This window comes from Phaseolus vulgaris, chromosome 3 (genome assembly GCF_000499845.2).
Source record: "Phaseolus vulgaris cultivar G19833 chromosome 3, P. vulgaris v2.0, whole genome shotgun sequence".
Classification (NCBI taxonomy): Eukaryota; Viridiplantae; Streptophyta; class Magnoliopsida; order Fabales; family Fabaceae; genus Phaseolus; species Phaseolus vulgaris.
The window spans coordinates 52,292,108-52,316,296 of record NC_023757.2 but is presented as its reverse complement, the minus strand read 5'-3'; the positions used below and the strand labels follow the sequence as shown (position 1 = coordinate 52,316,296).

General features: G+C 34.7%; 3 protein-coding genes across 4 annotated transcripts; 1 reads left to right on the top strand and 2 right to left on the bottom strand.

Annotated features, from left to right (window-relative positions):
• Positions 1–625: 625 nt before the first annotated feature.
• Positions 626–3,702, bottom strand: LOC137808683 (mitochondrial carnitine/acylcarnitine carrier-like protein). The gene is made up of 3 exons (XM_068609931.1): positions 3,072–3,702; positions 1,846–2,237; positions 626–1,461 (listed from the first exon to the last, which is right to left on the bottom strand). Exons 2-3 carry the CDS (start codon positions 2,235–2,237, stop codon positions 960–962), a joined length of 894 nt encoding a protein of 297 aa, XP_068466032.1. The 5' UTR covers positions 3,072–3,702; the 3' UTR covers positions 626–959.
• Positions 3,703–5,136: 1,434 nt separating this feature from the next.
• On the bottom strand, positions 5,137–11,391 carry LOC137808682 (uncharacterized). Of its 2 annotated transcripts, none has more exons than XM_068609928.1 (10): positions 11,071–11,391; positions 10,624–10,712; positions 10,243–10,481; positions 9,383–9,500; positions 7,413–7,487; positions 7,204–7,327; positions 6,332–7,101; positions 6,104–6,240; positions 5,928–6,014; positions 5,137–5,576 (listed from the first exon to the last, which is right to left on the bottom strand). In XM_068609928.1, exons 2-10 carry the CDS (start codon positions 10,648–10,650, stop codon positions 5,462–5,464), a joined length of 1,692 nt encoding a protein of 563 aa, XP_068466029.1. In that variant the 5' UTR covers positions 10,651–10,712; positions 11,071–11,391; the 3' UTR covers positions 5,137–5,461. The 2 variants fall into 2 exon arrangements, with proteins under 2 accessions (XP_068466029.1, XP_068466031.1); XM_068609930.1 differs by lacking the exon at positions 11,071–11,391 and adding an exon at positions 10,848–10,866.
• Positions 11,392–12,575: 1,184 nt separating this feature from the next.
• Positions 12,576–23,686, top strand: LOC137808681 (uncharacterized). The gene is made up of 8 exons (XM_068609927.1): positions 12,576–12,717; positions 19,559–19,636; positions 20,453–20,520; positions 20,942–21,082; positions 22,093–22,134; positions 22,668–22,807; positions 23,164–23,268; positions 23,346–23,686. Exons 2-8 carry the CDS (start codon positions 19,560–19,562, stop codon positions 23,472–23,474), a joined length of 702 nt encoding a protein of 233 aa, XP_068466028.1. The 5' UTR covers positions 12,576–12,717; position 19,559; the 3' UTR covers positions 23,475–23,686.
• The last annotated feature ends 503 nt before the right edge of the window (positions 23,687–24,189 follow it).

Below are 24,189 nucleotides of genomic sequence, written 5' to 3'. Positions count from 1 at the left end.
TTTTCCAGCATTAAAATTTTGGTGTCTGCTTTATTATATTCTCTGTTTGATGCATCCAATTATTTCCCTTAAATAATTATATGTTGCTTGAGATATTCCTGGAGTCTATTCTTTCGTAAAGGGAAAAGGGATCTTTTGCTTCAGTTTTTTTCGCTGTTTTTGTTTTCTTTCCCTAACACACTGAAGAATTATTATTATTTTTTCATTTCAATGCACCCTCAAGCATCATTACGCCATTAAACACTGAAATTAGCATCATCAGTGTAGCGAATATGAGATGGAGAAGTATAAGACCCTTTTATAGCTATAGGAAATTCCTACAAGTGTGGATTATGAGCCAAGGGTACATCACATTATTCAGTGCAAAACAAAACCAGAAGATATTGTAACAATAACATACAAAAATTAGCAGTATCCTGAGTGAATAGAAATATTATAGAATTTGACATGTGCTGTATATGGTAACTCAGCAGCTACAGAGCTTGATTCAGTTGTGGTTTGGTGATGCATATCACACATCTCTTGTATAATTAGTTCTGCATAAAACATTAACATTTTTACATTATTTCTTCCTTCAAAGGATCTTGTGCATTTTTACATTGTTACAACTAATCGAGTCCACGAATAAAAAAACAACAACAAATGCATATAACCACTTCCAGGCTCCAATTATTTTACAATTTTGGAATGGTACGAGTCAATCCAGAGAGATTACAATTTTCTCTTTAAAGTCACCCTTTAAAGCAATGTAGTTACAATATTATTCAGAGCATAATGTGGCACCTGAAACTGAAAAGTATTTGCTTTACTAGTGGTGAAAGAATCTGTGGTTGAATGAAGCAAATAACAGAAGACGCGCTTGTGTGGTTATATGTCAATGGATATGTTCATTGAACAAAAAGAAAAAGGAAAAAGAAACATGAGAATTTGATTGATATTAGACCAACTATGAGAATTAATCATGCCAGAGCTGATTTTGTCATCTCATATGCCAAGAAGCATGCTGCATTTGCAGGAATACTTCGGGCCATAGCAGGACCAAAACCCTTATACAAGCCCTTGAAGCCCTGTGAAGCTTTAATCTTTCTGAATGCATCAAATGAACCAGAAAATTTTGGATTTCTGTAGTCATCTACTTGAATCACACTCTTAATAACATCAGTTGGGTAAACAATGAACCAGAAAGAAGCTCCAGCCAAGCCTCCAGCAACAATCAGAGAACCTCTACTCAGGCCAGAAGTATCAGTGCTCCCTGCAAACTTTCGCTTTAATGCTTCGTATACACCAAACATTATAGCATTTCCTGGTATCTCTCGGGCCATAGTGGGGACCAAGCCCTTGAAAAGACCTCTCGTGCCCCCTTCTGATTTGAGAACATGCCTGGCCACATCCATGGGTCCTCCGTACTTAACAGCCACAGTAGCTGTTTCAGAGCCAGCTAGCGCACTTTGTGCTTGCAACCTGATGATATTCACCATGGATGAAAAAAGTTAAGCATAGGATCAATACATATTTGTAGTACCTATGGTGATGTCTAAGTAACAAAAGTTAAAAGTGAAAGTTAGTAAAGACTAATCTGTAGCTAGAATTCATTTGATTTTTTCCTAAATGACAAACTGGTTTTATGTCAACTGAGAGAGGGAATGGAGTTTGTTGAAGATATTATGTGCACCTAAAGAATAGATACCTTATAGTAAAACAAAATGAATAAAACAGGTCAAAATTCATACCATATTTTATAAAGAGAAAAGGAATAAAACATTCCAAAACCACTAAAAAACTATAGAAGCTGATAGAAAGGAAAAAAGATTAAAGAGGATCATGACAAGAAGAACACCATCAGACCTGCATTTGATCAATTCAGTTGGGCATGCAAGAATGGAAACTGCAACTCCAGCTCCAGCTCCACAGACAAATTGCTGATTCACTGTCAGGGGGACGCCAGGATTGGACCTCACTAATGTTTCCATCTGTCCCCTCACTGTAAACAGGACTGCATTGAAAGCTGCTACTGTAGCAAGAGGAACACCCATACCTTTGTATAAACCTCTTGGCCCTTCTAATGCTACTGTCTGCTTGACAGCATCAAATGCACCTGAATACTTGGGAAGCTGACCAGGGAGTGGTACGGGCTGGCTTTGGAGCTTGACCTTGATAGTGTCAAAGGGGTGTCCACATATCAACTGTGCTGCCCCTCCAATAGTCCCAGCTGCAAGGTCCTTAGCCACGTCTCCCATCTGCAAAACATAAATTCCATAGAGGGAAAGTGGGAAACAAAGGATTTAGACTATGAAACATGAACATATAAAATGGTTTAGTATAAAGAACTCAGAGAAAAGTAAGATCCTTGAGAAAACAGCCAAGTTAAACAATATGGGACATAACAAGAAACATTAAGCTTTTGTTTTGCAGCAGATCAAACAGGACTTTCATTTAAACAAACGGAATTGCAGTGCAAATTTATGAAATTATAACTTATCAACTCATACAAAACCTCTAGTTTCTCAATCAAAGAATAAACACCTTTAAGTTAAGTAGTGATTAAGGTCTGCTTGGTAGGGACGAAAGAAATACATGAATAGAAATAAAAAGGACGAGTAGAAATAGGTGCGAAATAAAGTAGAAATTTAAAACGATTTGGTTGAAAATAAATAGAGAAAATGTGAGGAGAAAGATGAGTGAAAATAGGTAAACAATAGTACAGTTGATTGTACTAATTTCAAGTCAATTATTCTCTAAATCTCTTAAACCAAACAACACCAACTTATTTCAAGTTAAGTTGCAGAATCAATTTTTGTTACTTGGGATTGCATTGTCATCACCAAAATTACAAAACAGAAGTAAATGGCCTGGTAATTGCTGTTGCGGAATTCTCCCAAACAATACAATACAAGTCAGAAATCATCTAACTAAAAATAAATAAACATAAAGAAGTAGAAAAAGAAGAAAGAAACGACACTCACATACACTAGCTTTCAATCAAAAACACGAAATCAGGAATAACACTTAGAATTAGCAGCCCATGATTCAATGAACAAACTTTTGAATATGTGGTAAATCTAGAATCTTACCGAGCTCTAGGAGTGCCCAAAGGATGAGATGAGACGCAGAGTGAAAAGGGTAGAAAAGGCAACAGCTTTGATTGAGAGAGAAGTTAGTTATAAGAATCTGGAAGGAAAAGTGGAGTACGGGTGTGAGGCTTGAAATGGGTAATGTTCAGGTGGCGGAGAATCTAAGGAGTTAAAAACAAAAATGGGTAATTGAATCTGAGAGAAGGAGAGAGCCACAAGAAAGTTGGGGATAGGAATGGGACAAAGGAAACAAAGCCAGAGAGACAAAGTGTGGCTCAAACGTGCTTTTTTTGGAATCATGTGGATTTGTTGGAATCACCAAAACCCATTTTCCTGACTCAGCAATTAGACACTAACTTCATAAACAAATGCATAAACAGAAAGAAAGAAAGAGAGAGATTGCGGCCAACATGAACGCACTTCGAGAATGAGATTAGGGGATGTGGGCAACACGTCACCACCGCGGTTCCGTATTCATACGATATTCATACGATGAGTCCCAAGTCTTGTGGACTGAGATGACAGAGACGATGGGACTTGCAAAAGTGTTTGACATGAAAGGCTGCTAACAACATTTTCTTCTTCTTCCATTTATTACATTCTTTCCGCCAATATCCTTTTAATTCATTATGTATTATTTATGATCTTCGGTCAAATTTAATAAATGGGTGATTGTGTTGGATATACGTTGATACTTGTAAGATACGTAACTCAAAATATTTGTCAAATTTTTAATAATTATAATAAGATTCTAACATAATTTAAAAAAAAAAATACATCAATTTTTTAAAACTTAAATTATTGTGTAAATTTTTATTATATTATAAAAATTAAAAACAAATTTTTTAAAATTCATAATAAATTTTGTTATGTTTAGACTATGAAAGTAACAGTGACAGTTGACATGGAGGTGTTGTGGCACTGATAAGGTGTTGTGGTACTGAAAGTGAGATGGTGTTGCGGAACTGGAAGTTGGAAGTGGGAGTTGCTCCAGTTGTGAAAGTTAAAGGTAGGGTGCTCAATGTACAGACGAAAAATAAGGGTAAAATTATATATTATATTGAATAGTGATAATTTGACACCAATGCTCTAAATGATACTCATCTTATATCTTATTATTTTACAAAAATACCTTAATTCAACACTTAAAAAAAAGTGTGTAATCTGGAGATTGGGTGTCAAAAAAATCATTTTCCTATTATATTATACGTTTAGTGGCTCAATCCATTTACTTGAGCCACAACTTTTACAAATCACTTTTCAGAACCCAACTTAACAAGGCCACCAAAGCTCTTTTTGACCTTGTGAAACTCTCCCCTTCTTTACACATAAACTAAGATCTTATCATCTATTTTCCACACTTCTTTACACATAAACTAAGATCTTATCACCCATTTGCCTAGCTTGCGTTTTAAAATCAATAACGTTAGTTACATTAGGAAAGGTCAAAGTAATATTAGGTAAAAGAGAAACATAAAATACAAAGTAAATATTACAATGAAATTTGCTTAGTTATAATAAGATTTAGTGAAAAGTACTTACAAAGTAAATATTATATTGAACGGCAGACCACTTTTTTACCATATACATTTAAGATATTATCACTGAATATAAAAGATCTTCACCATATGCCTATATGTAAGAAAGAAAATGAAAGAATTCCTCAACACTTCTTTGTATGTGACAAATAAATTATATATAATTATAGTATTTTCTCATCTAAAATCAATTACTTTAAAAAATATACTATAACTTTACAAGTTACACAATTCATTCCAGCCTTTCCGCTAATTTCGCAAAAATAATGTTCCTCTCTATTTTTACTAAAAATCTGCAAAATTTAAAATTATATTGTTTTTCCTTGCTATATATTTCCTTATACTCTGTTTCTATCCAAACGTTTAAAAAGACCAGAAACCTTGTTTGAATTTTATCGAAGAAAAAAAAGGCCTAGTTGCAGGAATTTGATAGTCTGTACAAAATCCAAACTTGGAACCTTAGTGTCATCTTTGTACAAAAAAAATAGGAAGATTATGAAGCAGAGAATGATAAATAAAGCAGAATGTTGAAAATCTCTCACTTTCCAATCAATCCACTGGGTATAATGACTGTCAATCAATGTGCAAAGGTCAAATCTTATAATGCAACCCCTACCACAGCCCTTCGACTAAAAACGAAACTCGGTTTACACATTGGTATATATTTTCCATGTAATTCAAATTGAAACAAGCTGAATGTGAGGGCAAATATTTTTCTATCTTCTCATTGATGAATTGAATAATTTAATCTCATGATTAAACTACCCTTGGAAAAAGGGAATTTTCATTATGCCAAAAACAATGACATGTTTCCGAAGCCAAACGATGGTCTTGGTGTTAATACTATAACTGCTACTCACCAAGCTTCCGTTTCTTCAACTTCGCCATTCGTCTTCTTCTCTCTCTTTCCTCTTCCTCCTCAATTAATCTAAGTTGCTCCTCGTCCTCCTTTCTAGCAATTTTGGCACTGCAAGCGCATTACACAAAATCATCGACAACCCAGACAACTACTTGTTATGAAGCAACGTCATTCAGGAATCATATGCATAAATTACAACAGTAAGATTTATAACAGTTATGTAGTAAAATGAATTTGAAACCAAAGTATTTGACGCATGCATTTAGTTTGATGCGAAGAAAAGAATGTAAAGTGAGCATCATGAAGTGTGAGGAGTTTCTTGTAAGGCCAACTTTTGAACACAAAATGAGGAGAAGAAAAACTTTGCATTAGCTTCAGTTAAATTTAATGAACAACTAAAATCAAGACTGAACACTTTAAGAAATCATATTTTTCAGTTTTAATCAGAAAGAAACAAACCTCATCCTTTCTTCCCTCATGATTTCATCAAAACCTGCCTCCATATCATCATCGTCATCATCGTCAACAAACTTCTTGGGGTTGTAGCTGCAAATGGTCCAACAAAAGATTATTAAAAGCTCATTCGTAAAAACTCAATGTTATCTGCATATCAATCTGAAAAACAAAAATCTCACTTAAACATTGATCTGATCATGTTACTGATATCCATTTCGTCCTCCTCATCATCAAAGGGTCGTCTCCCAACCTTAGGCTTGGGACGATGATCTTGTGAAGCAGTATGCATTGAATTTTGTTTAAGTGGCCTATTTATCTGCAAAACAAGTGAGCATTTTAAATATAAGGTAAAAGTCCACAATATAAGGGACCCATGTGTAAGTAAACAAAAATATATAGCATCATACCTGTGGTTTTGATGATGCCACTGGTTGTTTTGGCATCATTTTAGGCCTACTTAGTTCTCGTACGTCTTTTCTTTGATCCATGCTCTGCCTTGGAATTCTTTGATCCATGCTCTGCCTTGGAATTCTTTGATCCATGCTCTGCCTTGGAATTCTTTGATCCATGCTCTGCCTTGGAATTCTTTGTTCCATGCCCTGCCTTGGAATTCTTTGATCCATGCCCTGCCTTGGAATTCTTTGATCCATGCCCTGCCTTGGAATTCTTTGTTCCATGCCCTGCCTTGGAATTCTTTGTTCCATGCCCTGCCTTGGAATTCTTTGTTCCATGCCCTGCCTTGGAATTCTTTGTTCCAAGCTCTGCCGAGGATTTCCTTGTTCAAAACTCTGCCTTGGAATTCTTTGCTCCACACTCTGCCTCGGAGGTGGATGAGTCTTTAAAGGGAGTGATTTTGGCATACCATTAACAGGGTTTTTTATACCAGGTGTTGAAGACTTGTTCCCAGTGCTACCAACAGACATCTTTGAAGACATGCCATTTGACCCAACTGGCCGGCCTGGTCCATGACCACTGTTGTTACCAAGCTGTTTCCTAGAGTCAGCTGATGCCATACTAGGTTTACTGGTTGAACTAGTCTTATAACCAGATCCTGATTTAGGAGGCATACGGCCAGCCCCAGAACCTAGGTTTCGTTCCTCATGACTTGTACGAACATGCTTGCTGCCATTGCTTAGAGGCACTTTACTCCTTGCTGGAACTTGAGCTGGTCGTCCCTCTTCAACATCAGCAAAAATCCTGTATAAGTTTCCTTAATTACAATAACATGTTTTAATCCAACAATCAACACCATATAAACAGATAGCCAAGAGCAATATACCAGAATTTCGTATATGCATATTCTGAGGTGGGGGAGCTTTAGAAGCTGCTGGAAGCTCCGCGTCATCAGATAAAAGAAACGAGTAATCTCTAGTATCCTTGCGTTTCTGGGCTTTAACTTGCACCTGTATAAAAAAGAAAAATAATCATCTACAGCATACAAGTTAAACCACAAAGTTACATGCAAAGTGTAACAGATAGAAACAAGACCTCGCTGACTTTGGGTGGCGGATTATGAGATGAAGACTTTGAACCACCACTAGGTGCTTTATTCTGGTTTTTCTTCTGCAGAAGGAAGCAACATTCAAAAGATACTCCAGGAGAAAAATAAATTAAAAATCATCTAACTACTGCATATTCGCAGTATTAGAGCAAAATTCATTTTAACATTATGATAGATAACAACAATTACACTAACTAGATATTGATATTGATTGACAGTAATACGTTAGAATGCCCTAACTAAATCTTATTTATACTAATCATTAGGTCAAGTACTAGTATAACTGGTACAAGACTAAATCTACATACAATAAGAAAAATAACCTAATTAAATTAAGGAGAGATAAACAGAAGATATAATAGAATAAAGAAACAATTCACAAGGTTCTGCAATTTGATTACTAATGTACTCCAGAATAAGTAAGTTCTGACATTAAGATACTCTAAATATATTCTAACCTTCCCCGCTTAAGCTTTAGGATTTAAAGTTAGAAATAATAAATAATAAATCAAGTTACAATTACAAGTATAAAACCAAAAAACACAAGACAAATGGTATATGTCATTTAAATAAGCACAAAGAGGAAAAGAGATACTGTGCTGACTTATCTAAACATTGCGAAGCAATGCTAGACAATCTAATTTCCAAGAAGTGGCAAACCCTTCTCCAAGAGTAGATGTAAAAGATCTAACACTCCACTTTCATATCATGTTAAAAATCAAAAGGTTTAGGTGCATTTACAACACTTTGAAGCATATGGTGGGGTTTAAATTTGTAATTGGCATGCCCAAAGGGTCAGGAGAGTACATTAAATCTATGGGTCAGGTTTCAACCTAATGCCCTAGCCCATACCCAACGGCTTAAATAGGAAAGGGTATCTAATGCAGGGTGCTATATTTGCACCTGCCAGCTTATGCTTTTGGCAAGCTGATATGTGCTCTTTGTCATATCATCTGGCATCAGAGCAAGTGTAGGTTCAAAGTTTGACATGAAATGATAATGCCCAAAGGACCACGAGGGTATATGTTTGCTCTATGGGCCAGATTCAATCAAAAAATTTATGGAAGGGACCACACCTGATGCAAGATGTTTACATGTATGTGAGTTGAGCCTCTACTAACAACTTAAACTTTTGGCATGGCAATAAGTGGTTTTGGTCATACAGCAACACACGTTTCTCGGGATATCTATTCGGATGAGTATTCACTATTGAAAAACATAGATGACAATAATTAAATTAGATATATCATTTATAGGATGAAATATGTTACAATACCCTGGCCTGATGTTTAAGCTAATAATTAGGTCAACTAGTGGATTTACGAGTTCAAGCTAAGCCCTTTTTCAGTCTTCAATGGCAAGGCCAACCTCTTGTCCAATTTGAGTACTTCTATCATCTAGTACCCAATGGATGTAATAGAAATTATTTTTGCTTCGTAATTCTTATGTTTGGCATATAGGTCACTTTGATATGCTACACTATCCTTTTGGGGATGCTTCACGCTGCTTTACAGATTTCAGTTTAGTCTTATACAATATGAATCACGGCCAAGGGAGCTTCCCAGGTCACAATAAGGAGTACAACATTGGGAGTTTGGCATTAAAGTATAAATTTACTACATTGATAAATCCACTACATCAAACACTACACCTTACCAAGGTATTCCTCTACTCAAAAGAGGGCATGCGAAACTGGAAAGGGAAAACATTTAAATAATAAACAGGTCAAGTTTCTTATACAACTGTTTTTATTGCTTTATAGCCTCTTTCAATTTTTTGTCACATTGCTAAATGGGAAATAAGGTGCTAATTGCTATAAGATCCCAAATAGTCAGTTTTAAAATGTTCAATATCCCTTCAAAAAAATAAAGGAATTTACAAAATGAAGATCAATAATATTATACAGAAGTTCTAATGAAGGAACACTGAAACTGAAACAGAGACTCTGAAAACTTACAGCATGATGAGGGTTAGGAACCTTAGATGCCAAATGCTGGTTTTCCAGCAATGACTTGCTCTCCTGGATTACTCTCTGTGCAATAACTGGTTGAGATGGACCAAAAAAGGAACCATAACTGCAACAAAAGAAGGAGATAATATTTTCACTATTTCAATAAGCAAAATTCAACTAACCAAGACAGCATGCCAAGCAAACTCAATGTTCATCAATAAAGAGCATGTATAATAATAACACACAAACAAGCCAAAAGAAAACAATAACACCTTAAGCCCCAAATCACAATTTGCATAAATGAAATAACAGATACCTTAAAAACCGTACACAAATATTAGACTATGCAAGATTAAACTCAGATATTACACTAAAAAAAATGATCACACATAATCAATATAAAAAGTAAATGCTCAGTTAAAGAACAAACTTAAGGATTGTGTGCATTCGGCTGAGCATCTTACCTTTTATAAGATAATGAAAAAATCTATCCAGATGTAGAAAAAAGTGAAAAGAATGGTGGCTAGGCAGTAACTAGCCTCCCAACACAAAAAATCTTCCAGATATTGTTGAAAACAAATAAAAATAAAAATTAATCGAATAAGAAAATGAAATTATGTCCCTCCCTCTAGCAACTGATTTCATATAGTTTTCTCTAATAAAGAAGCGACTTTATTAATCAGATCAAGGTTGTCATGCCCCCAAAGGGCAGCGCTAAAGAGAGAAGGTACAATCGAACTTACAAAAAGAACAAAAAATTGGATTCTTGAACCAAAGCCCCAATCAAAATAGGATATTTTAGCTCGAGACTTCCTCAAAGCACTCATGTAAAAAGTTGTTGGTGAAAATATGGTTGCAAGACTCACTTATCATAAGGAAGCTTATTCTTCCTTCGGTCTGTGGCATCCAGGCGCGATGTACTACTACCACTACCCTCCTTCTTCATCTGCTTTCTAATTGATTCTTTCAGCTTCTGCCTAAACTCAAGGTACTCAGTTTCTTCCTTTGAAGGTTTCCTAGGCTCCATTTCCTCTTCTCCATACTCTTGCTCACCCTCCTCTTCATACTCATCCTGTCCTTCATCTTCGTAATAATCATCATATTCCTGTGGTTCCATCAAATAGAAATTATCATCAGGCAAAAGATGCTGCCTAAAACTCAAAAGACAGAAGGGAAGGCAGTAATTGAACAAATAAAAGTACAATGGGAAATGTTGACTTAAACCCTACAAAGTCAGGAATGCTTACATCTCCTTCATTGTCATACCCCCGCATTGTTGTTTCAACAACAACAGCAGAATAACCAATTGCAACGAGTATTTCCTGGAATGGTCGTTCTGTCGGTGCCAATTACACAAAAAACAAGATTAATTGAAAAACAAGAAAAGTACCCAATCCGATAGGACACAAAGCAGCATTAAAACAATCTCCTCAGCAAAACTAAAATTAGGGTTACGAGAAGCACAATTCACCAGTATGGAGAAATAAAACCAAAAGTTAAAAATATCCAATTATTGATTGTTCCCGAATTCCCAACTGCATAAAGAATTGGGGAATTGAAGGGATTACGCGACGAGAGAAACCCAATATTGAATCGGAAGAAGCCACATCGAACGCATACGAAAATGAAAGCGTTAAAAGATTAAAGCAATTGAAGAAGCGGAGATTGCGAACGAGGAACGAGAGAGAACTTACAATGAACAATTGATGCAGAACACAGCACAGCCCGAATCGTTGATTAGGGAAACCCAAAAGAAAGGGAAAAAAAGGATTTGGAACTGCAAGAGTAGCTCCTTTTATTGTGTTCGTCAGGTTACAGAATTTATTTATTTATTTTTTATTTATTGTTTAATTATTGGTGATTGGGTCATATTGCAAAAAAATTTCTTACACTCACTGATCCAATCTCATCGTATTATATTTCCGATACCTTCCTGCAATGATTATCGGACCGACCCGACCCGACCCGTTCCAACCCGATCCAGATTCCTTTATATTGAGTTATAATTGCGCCCACACACTATGTCTTATTCATACATAAAGAACTTCCAAAAGTTAACCTAAATCCTAATGTTCGGACACCTCTTAGATAGCATGTTCATGTTGTTGAACATGTGTATTAGAGGTTAACACTTGAACGACACTAATAATATACGTATAGGGAAAGTGTTAAATTTAAAAGTATTAACTATTATAACACAATTTTAAAAAAAATATATTAATTTTTAAAAATTTAAACTTATTATATAAAATTTTATTATGATTATAAAAATAAGGAACAAATCCTTCTGAATTAGTCATGAAAAATATTTTTTTCCTATAAAAGAAAACTGATTGTGTACATAAATTTTTATTGTTAATTTATATAATTCATAATTATATAATATATAAATTCGTATATTTGTGGTCTACATTATAGAGATGATACATATTTTTGTGTTTGTGTTCATGTCGTCCAACAACTTCCGACCACCGCTGATGTCGTTGGATTGGGTTGAAATTTTGTCAACAGGTTTATAACGTGTGGTATTTCAATCTGGCGGTTCAGATATTTGAGAAGTAAGAAATTTCTCTTACACTGCAATAGTGTTTTCAACATTTTTTTTGTTGTTGCCATTATTTGTTATTGTTCCTCACAGATTCTTACAAGTTAGAAAATTATTATCCGCAGTTTATTGTTTTTGTTGAGTTATTATTTTATTATGTTGAATTTCTCATCAAAGTGGTATGAGAACTCTTTGGTTTAAACTATTTGTTATTTGACTGCTTGAATGATAAAGAAAATGGTTTATTATGGATTTTTAAATTTTTTAATAACTTAAATTAAAAAAAAAATTATTTATGGTTGGTGCTATAAGATCTTTATGTATTAATATTTTATTTAATTAATAATGTTTTTAAGAATCTTTTATGATTTATTTTTTATTTAAAATTTAAGGTTTTAGGTCATGCATATCTGAATGCAAAATTTCTATAAGATCTAAATTTTAATCTGAATACGATCTCTACTATAGTTTTTTTATTAATAATGGTTATTTCAAAATTTTAAATAATAAAATTGAAACTATAAGATTTTTAGATTACTATTTGGACACACAATTATTTTAATTATACTTTTAGTTTTTATTATTTAAAATAAATATACTTTTTTATTCTTAAAATTTAAAATAGCTTATTTTAATTCTTAAAATTTTGAAAAAGCTTAATTCTTGAAATCGCCATTGAAGCGCAAAGCTGGAAACCTAACCGGAGTTGGAACGCGAACGGAGCCTCGCTGGACTCCGCCGTCACGCGCGACGCTCGCAAGTGGTTAGAAAGCTTCCTCCTCGAGCTGCGATCAAAGTCATAGCCTTTTTCTCTTAAACATTTTGTTTTGTTTGCTGTGGCTTCTTGTCAATCAAGCTCTTGTGGGTTATATAGATGTCATATATATATATATATATATATATATATATATATATATGTACTAGAGTTTAGGGAATAAGGATGATTGTGGGAAAGATTGTCATGTTAGTTATAATGTTATTGCTGTATAAATAGGATCTTTGGATCTTCAGTTGAGACTAACTTTTGAGTTGTAGTTGAGTGAGAGTTTGTTAGGAGAGAAAATGTGAAAGTTATAATCTTAGATTATAGTGAATTCTTCCTTCCATGAACGTAGATTGAAGTTCGTTAACACTTCAATTGAATCAGGTTATTTCTGTGTCTGATTCTTTCTTGTTTTTCCTCTTATGTTTACCTTCTACAGTTCTACTACCTGCTACATTTAAGGGTCTTGCATTATGAATCAAAATTGGTATCATTTGTGAACCGGATTCATCTCTAGAAGGAGAAAGCTTTAAGCTTCCAAGTCTTCTTGCTTGCACTCGTATGAGATGCCCTTCTTTGTCAAAGTGATTTTCACTCTCATTTCATAAGAGCTTGGTCAACAGGACTACATTGGCATCTTCCATTTTTGCCTTGAGAATGCGTGTGGCTTGGTTTGATTAGTTTTAATTTGACAACGAGATTGTTCGTATGGTTTAGATGCTCGTGAGTTTGAGTTATTTATTCGTACGCTTTACTTGTTTGCCAAGAATGAGATGTGGAAGTTTTACCTAAGATCAAGAAGTAGGCCACTTAAATCTTGAGAATGGAATCCTTGGGGTAGTCCTATTCGCAGGCTATCTGTTGCACACTTTTTTGCATACTAACAGTTATTAGTAAACGTTGGTAAAAATGAATATTACTCAAGTTAACTTGGGCCTCCTTGGCAAATAGTTCATGGTTTCAGAGTTTCAATTAAATTTTTTAAACTCTAAATATGTAACAGTTAATTGTTGTAGTTTTAACTTTGGTAAATAGTCTACCTATAACTTCAATGTGTGACAAACAACAGTAACCTTGTTTCAGTAGGTGAGGATGACTGCATGGATTACTCAATAGCATTGGGCTCTCAATGTGACAGATAACCCCTGTAATTTTAATTTTGGCAAATAGTTTGCCTAAAATTGAAATTTGTGGCTACTAATCCTTGTAGATTTAGTTTTGAGAATTAATTACAAGGGGTTATAAGTTGAAGGCTTTACTGGTTATTTTTAAAACACATACCATTTTTTGTTGCAATAATTTTGATCCTCCTCTCCTTGCACAACAAATTGATTTTCTAGATCATATCTTCCTGCATCCCCTTGTGACACCTCATCATCCCTTATCAGAACTTGCTCCTTCATTATGGGTTGTTTCTTCTCCTTGACAATGGTGTCCACCTGGAGCTTTAGTACTTCATCCACAACATGCACCTCTTGTACAACCAATTCGCAGTTATATTTTCTTTTTTTTTAAATACCTTTTCTGATTTAACTAGATATATATCCTCCACCAAGTTCTTTGTTGATTTATTCTCAGTAGCCTCCCCATTTATAACTCCATTTCCCATAATGATTAACTCCTTTGTTTCTTGGTATTTGATTCCTCAACAACATTTAATTTTGTGGAATTTTGGAATTCAAAAAAATCATCTCCAGTATATTTCTAGTTGCAATGCTTTTTCTTTTTCATTTCACATTATTTGGTCTTTGACTCTGTTAGGTTTTGTTGGAGTCTTTGCATGGCCGTCTAACTCAGTAATCTCATTATCACCGTTGTCCTTTCACTCACTTTTGCTTGCCTCTGGTCTTACTGAGGTAAGCCCTCAATTCTCTGGTCATTGCAATTTCTTATTGATTATTGTTAAAGGAAAAGAAAGAATAGGGTAAATCCCTTGTGTATATTGAACACATAGGGTTATGTTTATATAGGAAAAAGAAACATATGGGCTAAGCCCATTACATAAATATGAGATATCTAACAATATCTATAATATCTCATAATATCAAATAATATCTAATTATATCTAATAATATCTAACACTCCCCCTCAAGCTGGTGCATATAGATCATATGTACCCAGCTTGTTACAAATGTAATCAATCCTAGGTCCTCGTAAGGGTTTAGTAAAAATATCTGTTAATTGATTATTTGAATTAACAAACTCAGTCTTGATATCTCCTGATATAATCTTTTCTCGAATGAAATGACAATCAATCTCAATATGTTTTGTCCTTTCATGAAAAACTGGATTTGAGCTAATATGAAGAGCAGCCTGATTATCACATATCAGTGTCATTTGAGTAACCTCTCCAAATTGCAATTCTTTAAGTAACTGTTTAAGCCAAATAAGCTCACAAGTAGCCGAGGCCATAGCTCTATATTCTGCTTCTGCACTAGATCTTGCCACAACACTTTGTTTCTTGCTCTTCCAAGAGATCAAGTTATCACCAATGGAGACACAATAACCAGAAGTTGACCTTCTATCAGATGGAGATCCTGCCCAATCAGCATTTGAATAACAAACGACTTTAGTATGGTTATTATGACCATATAACAAACCTTTTCCAGGAGAGCCTTTAATGTACTTCACTATACGAATGACTGCATTCCAATGATCTTCACATGGAGAATTAAGAAATTGACTCACCACACTGACTGCAAAGGAAATATCAGGACGAGTAACAGTGAGATAGTTCAATCTTCCAACTAATCTCCTGTACTTCTCAGGATCTGAAAGAGGCTCCCCCTGATTGGGTAGAAGCTTGACGTTGGGATCCATGGGAGTATCAACAGATTTCGAATTCATCAACCCAATTTCCTCCAAAATATCTAATGCGTATTTTCTTTGAGAGATAACAATACCAGTATTGGATTGTGCTACCTCAATCCCCAAGAAATATCTGAGTTTGCCAAGATCTTTGGTCTGAAAGTGTTGACAAAGGTGTTGTTTTACTTGTGAGATGCCATGGTGATCACTGCCTGTAAGAACAATGTCATCAACATATACTACAAGATAGATACACCCAGCACTCGAGTGACGATAAAAAACTGAATGATCGCCTTCACTGCGAGTCATACCAAATTGTTGAACAACATTGCTAAATTTTCCAAACCAAGCCCTAGGAGACTGCTTGAGGCCATATAAGGATTTGCGAAGACGACATACCAATCCAGAAGACTCCCCCTGAGCAACAAAACCGGGAGGTTGCTCCATATAAATTTCTTCCTGCAAATCCCCATTAAGAAAAGCATTTTTAACATCCAGTTGATAAAGAGGCCATTGTTGAAGAGCAGCCATAGCTATGAATAAGCGAACAGAGGCCATCTTTGCTACTGGAGAAAAAGTATCACCATAGTCTAAACCAAAAATTTGGGTATAACCCTTAGCCACAAGACGAGCTTTGAGACGATCAATAGTACCATCAGGACCAACTTTGATAGCAAAAATCCACCTGCAACCAACAACAGATTTCCTAGATGGTAAAGGAACAAGTTCCCAAGTTCCATTATTCTGAAGCGCATTCATTTCATCAAGCATGGCCTGACGCCAACCAGGATGGGCTAAGGCATCACCTACAGATTTTGGAATGGATACAGAAGAAATAGACGAAAGGCAGGTATAAAAGGGTTGAGATAGTCTATGATAACTCAAAGCAGTATAATGTGGAGAGGGATTACGAGTAGAACGTATACCTTTACGGATAGCAATAGGAAGATCAGGTTCAACAGTCGGAGGTTCAACTATAGGAGCCGGAGGGGGATGAGGTGTTGGCACCAGAATAGAGTCTGCTGATGGACGATGAGACGGTTGACGACGACTATAAACCTGAAGAGTTGGCGGCGGTGGTGAATTGTTAGGTGCACTAGGCACAACAAGAGGAATATTAACTTGATTAGATGAAGAAATTGAAGGAGAAGGACAAGACTTAAAGTAAAGGGAAGATTCACTGAAGGTGACATCTGCTGAAATAAAATAACGGTTTAAAGACGGTGAGAAACATTTATATCCTTTTTGTGATCTAGTGAACCCTAAAAAGACACATTTGTGTGACTTAGGAGATAATTTATCAAGACCAGGACTAAAATTATGAACAAAACATGTGGACCCAAAAACTTTGGGAGGTAAAGAGTGGAGAGGGTCATGTGGAAATAAAATAGAATGAGGAATTTTGTTATCTAAAACTGAAGATGGCATGCGATTAATGAGATAACATGCACTAAGAACAGCATCACCCCACAAACGCTGAGGAACATCACCATGGATTAAAATAGTACGAGTTGTTTCAACAAGATGTCTATTCTTGCGCTCAGCTACCCCATTTTGTTGAGGTGTATAAGCACATGAAGTTTGATGAAGAATACCATGAGAAGCCATAAAATTTTTAAAAAAATGAGAAAGATACTCACGTCCATTATCACTGCGCAAAATTCGGATGGAAATTCCAAATTGATTTTTAATTTCATTGTAAAATATTTGAAATATAGAAAACAACTCAGAACGGTTTTTCATTAAAAATACCCAAGTACATCTTGAATAATCATCAATAAAAGTAACCAAATACTGAAATCCTAAATTAGACTTAATACGACTTGGTCCCCAAATGTCAGAGTGAACTAAGGCAAAAGGAGATGAAGCACGTTGTGAGACACTACGAGGAAAAGAACTACGAATGTGTTTCCCTAACTGACACGACTCACATGATAAAGTAGACACATTAGACAAACTTGGAACAAGTTGTTGCATCTTGGCAAGACTAGGATGACCCAACCGAGCATGAATGAGAGATGGAGAATCCATAATTGTGCCAACATGTGCAGAGATCTGTAGTTGATAAAGTCCATGAGACTCACATCCGGTGCCAATCATCTGTCCCGAACTTCGGTCCTGTAAAGTAACAGAATCTTTGGTAAAAGAAATAACACAGTCAAGGGAACGAGTGAGACGACTAATGGATAATAAGTTAAATGGAGGCCCAGGGACATAAAGAACATTATCAATAGATAAAGATGAAAAAAGATTAATAGTACCAACACCATGTGATGGTACCCTATATCCATTGGCCATGGTAACTGAAGGTAAATAACCCGTAGTAGATAGGGAAGAGAAAAAAGATTTATTACCAGTAATGTGATCAGTGGCACCTGAATCTAGAACCCAAGGGCCATGGGAAGTGGAGTGAGTGAGGCCAACAAAAGATGTACCTGAATGTGCAACAGAAACCGTGGAACTAGGGTTCTAACGATCCTCATACCATTTAAGAAATTCATTGAAAATAGCAGGCTGGCTTGGGGTATCAATTGAAGTATGGTCCATGGTAGAAGGTTGCACAGGGGCAATTTGAGCAACCGCAACAGATCTAGGAGGACGACCATGTAAGGCATAACATTTGTCAATTTTGTGGCCAAGTCTGCCACAATGGTCACACTTGTGACGCCCTTTGCCCGACTTGTGAGGGCGAGTACGATCATTATGCTGAGATACTAAAGCAGAAGAGTCATCAACATGAGACGTTATATCAGCGGTGTGTTTACCTGGCATGCGCAAAAGGGTAGAACAAGTGGAAGTAAAATTGGGCACAATAGGAGATCCCAAAATTTGATCACGAACATGAGAATAATCATCAGGAAGACCATGTAAACCCAATAACATGAAGAACTTGGATCTTTGTTCTAGTTCTTGAGAAGGAGTAGAGGCAGGAGGTAATAACTCATTAAAATCATGAAGAAAAGCATGAAGTTTACCTAGATATTCTGCCATTGTACCATCAAGACGTTTGGGAGCAACAATTGTGAGAAGATTTTGACACACACCATAAAGACGTTGAGTATCATTGGTGTATAATAATTTTGCTTGTTCCTAAACTTCTGAACATGTTTCATAGGTACGAAAAATTTGTTTTAAAGATGAGTGAATGGTCGATTTGATAACAATGCATAATTGAGCATCAATTTTCGACCAACGAACAACGTCATTTTCAGCAAGAGTAGGATGAGTAAGATGATCAACATAACCTTGACTCTTAAGCCATAATTTAATATCTGATGCCCAAGTGTCATAATTGGTTCCATCCAATTTGTCAATGGAAAGATGAACATTGACGTAATTAGTATAAATAGATGAATCCGGCATAATGACTGAAGAAGAAGCCATAGTGGCAGCGGAAGCGGAAGAAGCCATAAAAGATAAGGACAAATCCAGTCACCGGTTAATTGGCGGGAGCAACAAAGATGAAGGCTCCGACAGCGATTCCGGCGGCGGCTCCGGCGAAGGTCCGGCGAAGTTCCGGTGAAGGTCCGGCGAAGTTCCGGCGAAGGTCCGGAGGCGGGTACGACGAGACAGTGGGGGTGGTGGCTGGAAAATTCCAGTGAATAGTGGATTCACCCATAAAAATTGAACCCTAAACCCTAAACTCTAACCTTATGCTCTGATACCATGTTAAAGGAAAAGAAAGAATATGGTAAATCCCTTGTGTATATTGAACACATAGAGTTATGTTTATATAGGAAAAAGAAACATATGGGCTAAGCCCATTACATAAATATGAGATATCTAACAATATCTATAATATCTCATAATATCAAATAATATCTAATTATATCTAATAATATCTAACAATTATAAAAAACCATGTGATGTTGCAATTTTATGACAAGTCATGGAAATGCGTATACTTAATTAAGTCAGTATTGCAATTTGATATTCAAGCTTTTTAACTAGTGGTCAGTATTTTAGCCTTTTAAAATATGTTTTTCAATGAGTTCATCTACTAAGATCTCTCTTCTATTATGCAATTTATTTTTATTGATTTCTACTCTTTTCATATAAATTGCAGAATGGAAAGCAGGGAAGGCAAATCACTTTCTGAATTGGAGGAAGAAATTTTTCAAAAATTCGGAGCTTTCATGACAGGGTAATTGCTAATCTTGCAAGTTGTTAGCTTTTTGTATTTTCTGTGCAAAAAATCATTGGTCTATATGTGGTAGTTATATTTGTGTGTGAAGTAAATAAATTATATGTTTTCCTTGACGGATGCTAACCCTTCAAAATTATAAATTTGCGTGAAGGATTATTCTTGTTAGGTTGGAACTACTTCATACTGAGTAATTATTTCATTCACATGAATCAATAAATCAAATTGATCTCTAGATTGATAAAACCCCTTGTGTTACTAAGGTCATGAAAGAAGAAAAAATAGGTGCAAAGGGGTACATCAGAAATGCCAATTGTGTAAGGGAAATTGGGTATGAGGGATTGAGTAGAGAGAGAAAGAGGGGATAATCTGTTAGTTTGTTATGGACAGGGAGTGTTAGCTCTCTGGAGGAGCATTGCTCTTGGCAGTGGGAAACTTTCCCTTTCCTTTAATCATCAATAATAATACCATCAGTTTTCCTATTCCTTTCCTTTATAAGAAAATTGGTTCTTTTAACACATAACATAACACACTCACTCATATATAAAGAGGGATAATCTGTTAGTTTGCTATGGACAAGGAGCATTGCTCTGTGGCAGTGGGACTGTTTCCTTAATATTTCCCTATGATCATCAATAATACCAGACTTTCTATCAGTTTTCTTATTTTATTCTTTTTAACAATCTTGGTTCCCTAACACATACATACTCACTCATATATGTATACATAGAAAGAAAAAAAAATATATTTTGTATTCTCTTTATCACATAATATATCTGTATAAATTTTTATTTCTCAACAGCTACCCTATGATAGGATTGCAAAGATTGATGAGTTGGGAATTGCTGGAAGCAAGCTGCTGTCTGGATTTCAACAAGCGCTTGGTAATTATACAGAATTTTTTTAGCACGTGTTACTGTAAACTAATGATATTGCTTATTATTCACTTTCGGGGGCGTTTGCTTCAAGTCATGATTTATCATTCCCCGGAACGAAGTCTACACAGGAATGTTATAATTGGAAAGTTATTCCTACATATCTAAAATATGTTTGGTTAGCTTTCATATTTCTGATAATACTTTTTAAATTCTAAATTAATTAAAGTAATAAAATAAAATAATGGACTTTATAATGGAGGTTACAAAGTAACTTCTATCATGCATATAAAAATTGTACAAACAAATGTATCCAGCTTTCTAACAAACATAGGAATAAAGATTTGTACTTTCATTTTTCCGGAATGCAAAAGGATTCCATGGAACAAAACGCCTCCTTATTTTATAACTTTTAACTTTAATTGTGCAGAGTTTATTAGGAGGCCTCCTATAGATATGAATTCTAAATTAGTGGAGAAGATAATTGTGGCTAATGAAACTAAGAGAGTTAAAGCCTATATAAGTTCTGGATGTAGGAAGCTCAACAACAGTATCCAGAGTTTAACAAACTGTAAGTACTGCTCTTTATTTTTTATTGGGATTGGTTGTCTCATTCCATTATTAGGGTATATCTCTAGACTCAACATGGGCTTAGTGACTCATAAGTACATTTATTTTTCTTAACCCTTTTAATTTAGTATGATGTATTGAGAATGTTGTTCTTTATTAGAGTCTGATATTTTAAAAGTGAACCAATACTGTGTTACCAATGAATCTTCTTTATTCTACTAAACAGGAGTATGACAGATTGATTTTCTTTGAGTGCAGTATTAAGTTAATATTAGATTATTTCATAACTTTTTACAAAACTATACTCATGCAGTTTTACAATAGTTACTCTTTTTATTCATGAATTCTGTTCTCATTAAATTTTCCTATTTTTTATTTATTTTGAAAATTTAGCAAAGCATTGTCTTCAAGATCAGTTTGGTTTGGGGTATTCTGCCAGTCATAAAGGATATATGTGTTTATCTTCAACTGGCAGAATCTTTATTTCTAAAGATGACATTTTTAATGAGCATAGTTTCGATATCCACATCTTTTTTCAACCACTTCCACATTAATTCCCCTTTGGTTTCTACCTATATTCCTGAAATATTTCTTCCTAATCCTATTGTTCCTGCAACTCCACAAGTGACTCAATCAAATCCAAAACTGTAAAATAAGCTCTTCAAGACTCTTAATGGTTTGCTGCTATGAGTACTAAATAGTTTTATGTATGTAGAAGTTTGGTATTCTTTTTTGTATTTTTTATCTTTACATAATAAAATTCGAGTATCAGTGTTTGCTATCAGCTTGCAATTTTGTTTATTTACATTTATCCTGTCTGCTTTTCTCACTTATTCAGCTTCTCTCTAATTCTTTTATGTGTCTTTGTTCCAAAAAAATATTTGCTTTAATATGCATTGTACAATCTTTTGTTATCAATTCTCCGATTGAATTCTACTTATTAATTTATTGCTATTTATTCTGCTGCTGACTATACAACTGTTTTAATATGGCAAAATATGCATACGGAAGTTCACTCATGCACACGTGGACTCTGTAACCATATAAGAAAAGGTATGGCCTCGTGTTTTTAATAATTGATCCATGACTGCTATGCTTCCATAAGCGTATACATCCTATGATAGACTTGAATATGTATTTATCTTTTGAAGATTGGAAAAGAAACTCGTTAAAATGCCCTATCCAAATAAAATGTAAATTTACGAAGATGTATTTCCAACTTGGAGGAAACTTATTTTCATTTAGTCAATATTGCTTTCTAATTTGCATTACTTAATCAGTAATGGGCTTCTTTCTAGCTCCTCTATGAAAATATTTTGTTGTAGATACTAACGTTGTGTTTGGCCATCATTAATTTAAAAGTTCATATCAACTGTGTGTTGTAAATAAAATTTCTTGGGTTGTAAACTTAATGTTATAACCTTCATGGTGATCTTGCCTTCTTTGTTTTAGTATATACCTTTAGGCTATTTTAAAAAGTAATTGCTTATTTTAACTAGTTCTGAGAGAAATTTTTAATTCCAAAAATTAATCATTCATAAGCATGCAGTTAGTTTGGCATTTAACTAGTCATGTATGTTTTGCAGCTAAGGAAATACTTGATGAACTTGAAGGTCTATTGGGGGATGTAACAAGTGCTATTCAGACTACAGATGGAAAACTATTAGCCTTCTCTGATCTGGATTTTGATGTTGAATTAAATGAGCAAGCAACCTATAATGATTTGGTAATGTTATTACTTATTTTGGAAGAATTTCTAATTTAATTGCTAACTTTTTTCTCCATATGTTCCTTTGATTGAGTTTCTTCCCCTGCTCTCCCCTTCCCCCAAGAAAAAGCAACCCCAACAGTTGATACTTCTTATTGGAATTGCAATGCTGATTGAGTGTTATGTGAAGCTTGTTATTATACTTGTTTCATAGAATTTGTTATTTGCTCCTCTACCAAGGTCACTGACCTCTTTCTCTTCTTGGTTGGGAAGTTGTACTCCACTAAATTCAAGAATCATTTGCATGATATAAATACAGTAGTGGAAATTATGGAATTCCTGCTTACTAAAACAGCAATTACACCTTTACTCAGGAGGAAAAGGATGCTTTGTCTGATTCTCAAAGTCCTGATATCACACATTTGGCCATGGTGATGGCTTTCATATATAGCATGGTAAAGCAAGACTATTTGATGCAGGTAATGAATGATGTGTTTTTGTGAGCTTAAAGTGAGTGAATATGAAGAATCCTTAAAATGTTTGCCTATTCTTGCAGGAAAAGATTGTGTCTGCTTTAGATCTGAGGATGTCATTAGAAGAATTAGAAAGCTACTGCCAAATGTGGTCTTTGCGCCCCTTCATAAATGATGAGGTCGTGCATGGAGCTTGGGAACATATTCATTGAACATTCTTTTGTTTCTTATTTTAAGTATACAAAATTAGTTATCATTGGGTTCGATATAATTGTATAATGCTATAAAACCATCCTTACTTTTCTAGATTTTCACTTTATTTTTACATAACTGTCTCCTCCCCCTTATAAAAGCATCTAGTTTTTACACTTGTTTGAAGAAGAGAACTAAAATATATCTTATATCTTAAATTAATATTATCAAATAGTGTTTGTCTCTTATTATTTTTAATTTAATTTTTCTTAAAATAATAAAAATATAAACCTACACATAATTATGTCACTGCATAACAAGGGTACATGCACCAGTTCTCATAATGTAGGCAAGAACTACATAGGACTTTTTATGCAAATCCCAATGGATTAAGATTTCAGCATTTCAAAAGCATGAAATTATTTGAACAATGGTAACAACAAAGGTGAGAAAATTCTTAACACTTACAAATACGATTTTTATTTTAATTTAACTTATTAGAGACACTAATTAATCAATTACAATCGTACACAATATTCATATGATTAAATGTGTTTTTAATATATATAACAAATTTTAAAAAAACAAAACTGATTTTTTTTTTTAAAAACAACATTTAAAAAGAGGTTGACGGGCCAATGATGGACTTGGTCAAAAAATGGTCAGATTGACCCATTTTGCTACCTGTAATTTCTTTTTATTTAAATATTGCATGTTTTTTAAGTAGCCTAGATC

Bases quoted from the DNA above. Each gene is read 5' to 3' on its own strand.
- LOC137808683 (XM_068609931.1), bottom strand. From the start codon at position 2,237: ATGGGAGACGTGGCTAAGGACCTTGCAGCTGGGACTATTGGAGGGGCA. The intron at 1,462-1,845 runs GTCTGATGGTGT...GAATATCATCAG, and splicing joins ACTGAATTGATCAAATGCAG to GTTGCAAGCACAAAGTGCGC.
- LOC137808682 (XM_068609928.1), bottom strand. From the start codon at position 10,650: ATGCGGGGGTATGACAATGAAGGAGAT. The intron at 7,328-7,412 runs GTCTTGTTTCTA...TTTTTTATACAG, and splicing joins CGCCACCCAAAGTCAGCGAG to GTGCAAGTTAAAGCCCAGAA. The intron at 5,577-5,927 runs GTTTGTTTCTTT...ATGCGCTTGCAG, and splicing joins ATGAGGGAAGAAAGGATGAG to TGCCAAAATTGCTAGAAAGG.
- LOC137808681 (XM_068609927.1), top strand. From the start codon at position 19,560: ATGGAAAGCAGGGAAGGCAAATCACTTTCTGAATTGGAGGAAGAAATT. The intron at 22,135-22,667 runs GTATGGCCTCGT...TATGTTTTGCAG, and splicing joins CTGTAACCATATAAGAAAAG to CTAAGGAAATACTTGATGAA. The intron at 22,808-23,163 runs GTAATGTTATTA...ACCTTTACTCAG, and splicing joins AAGCAACCTATAATGATTTG to GAGGAAAAGGATGCTTTGTC.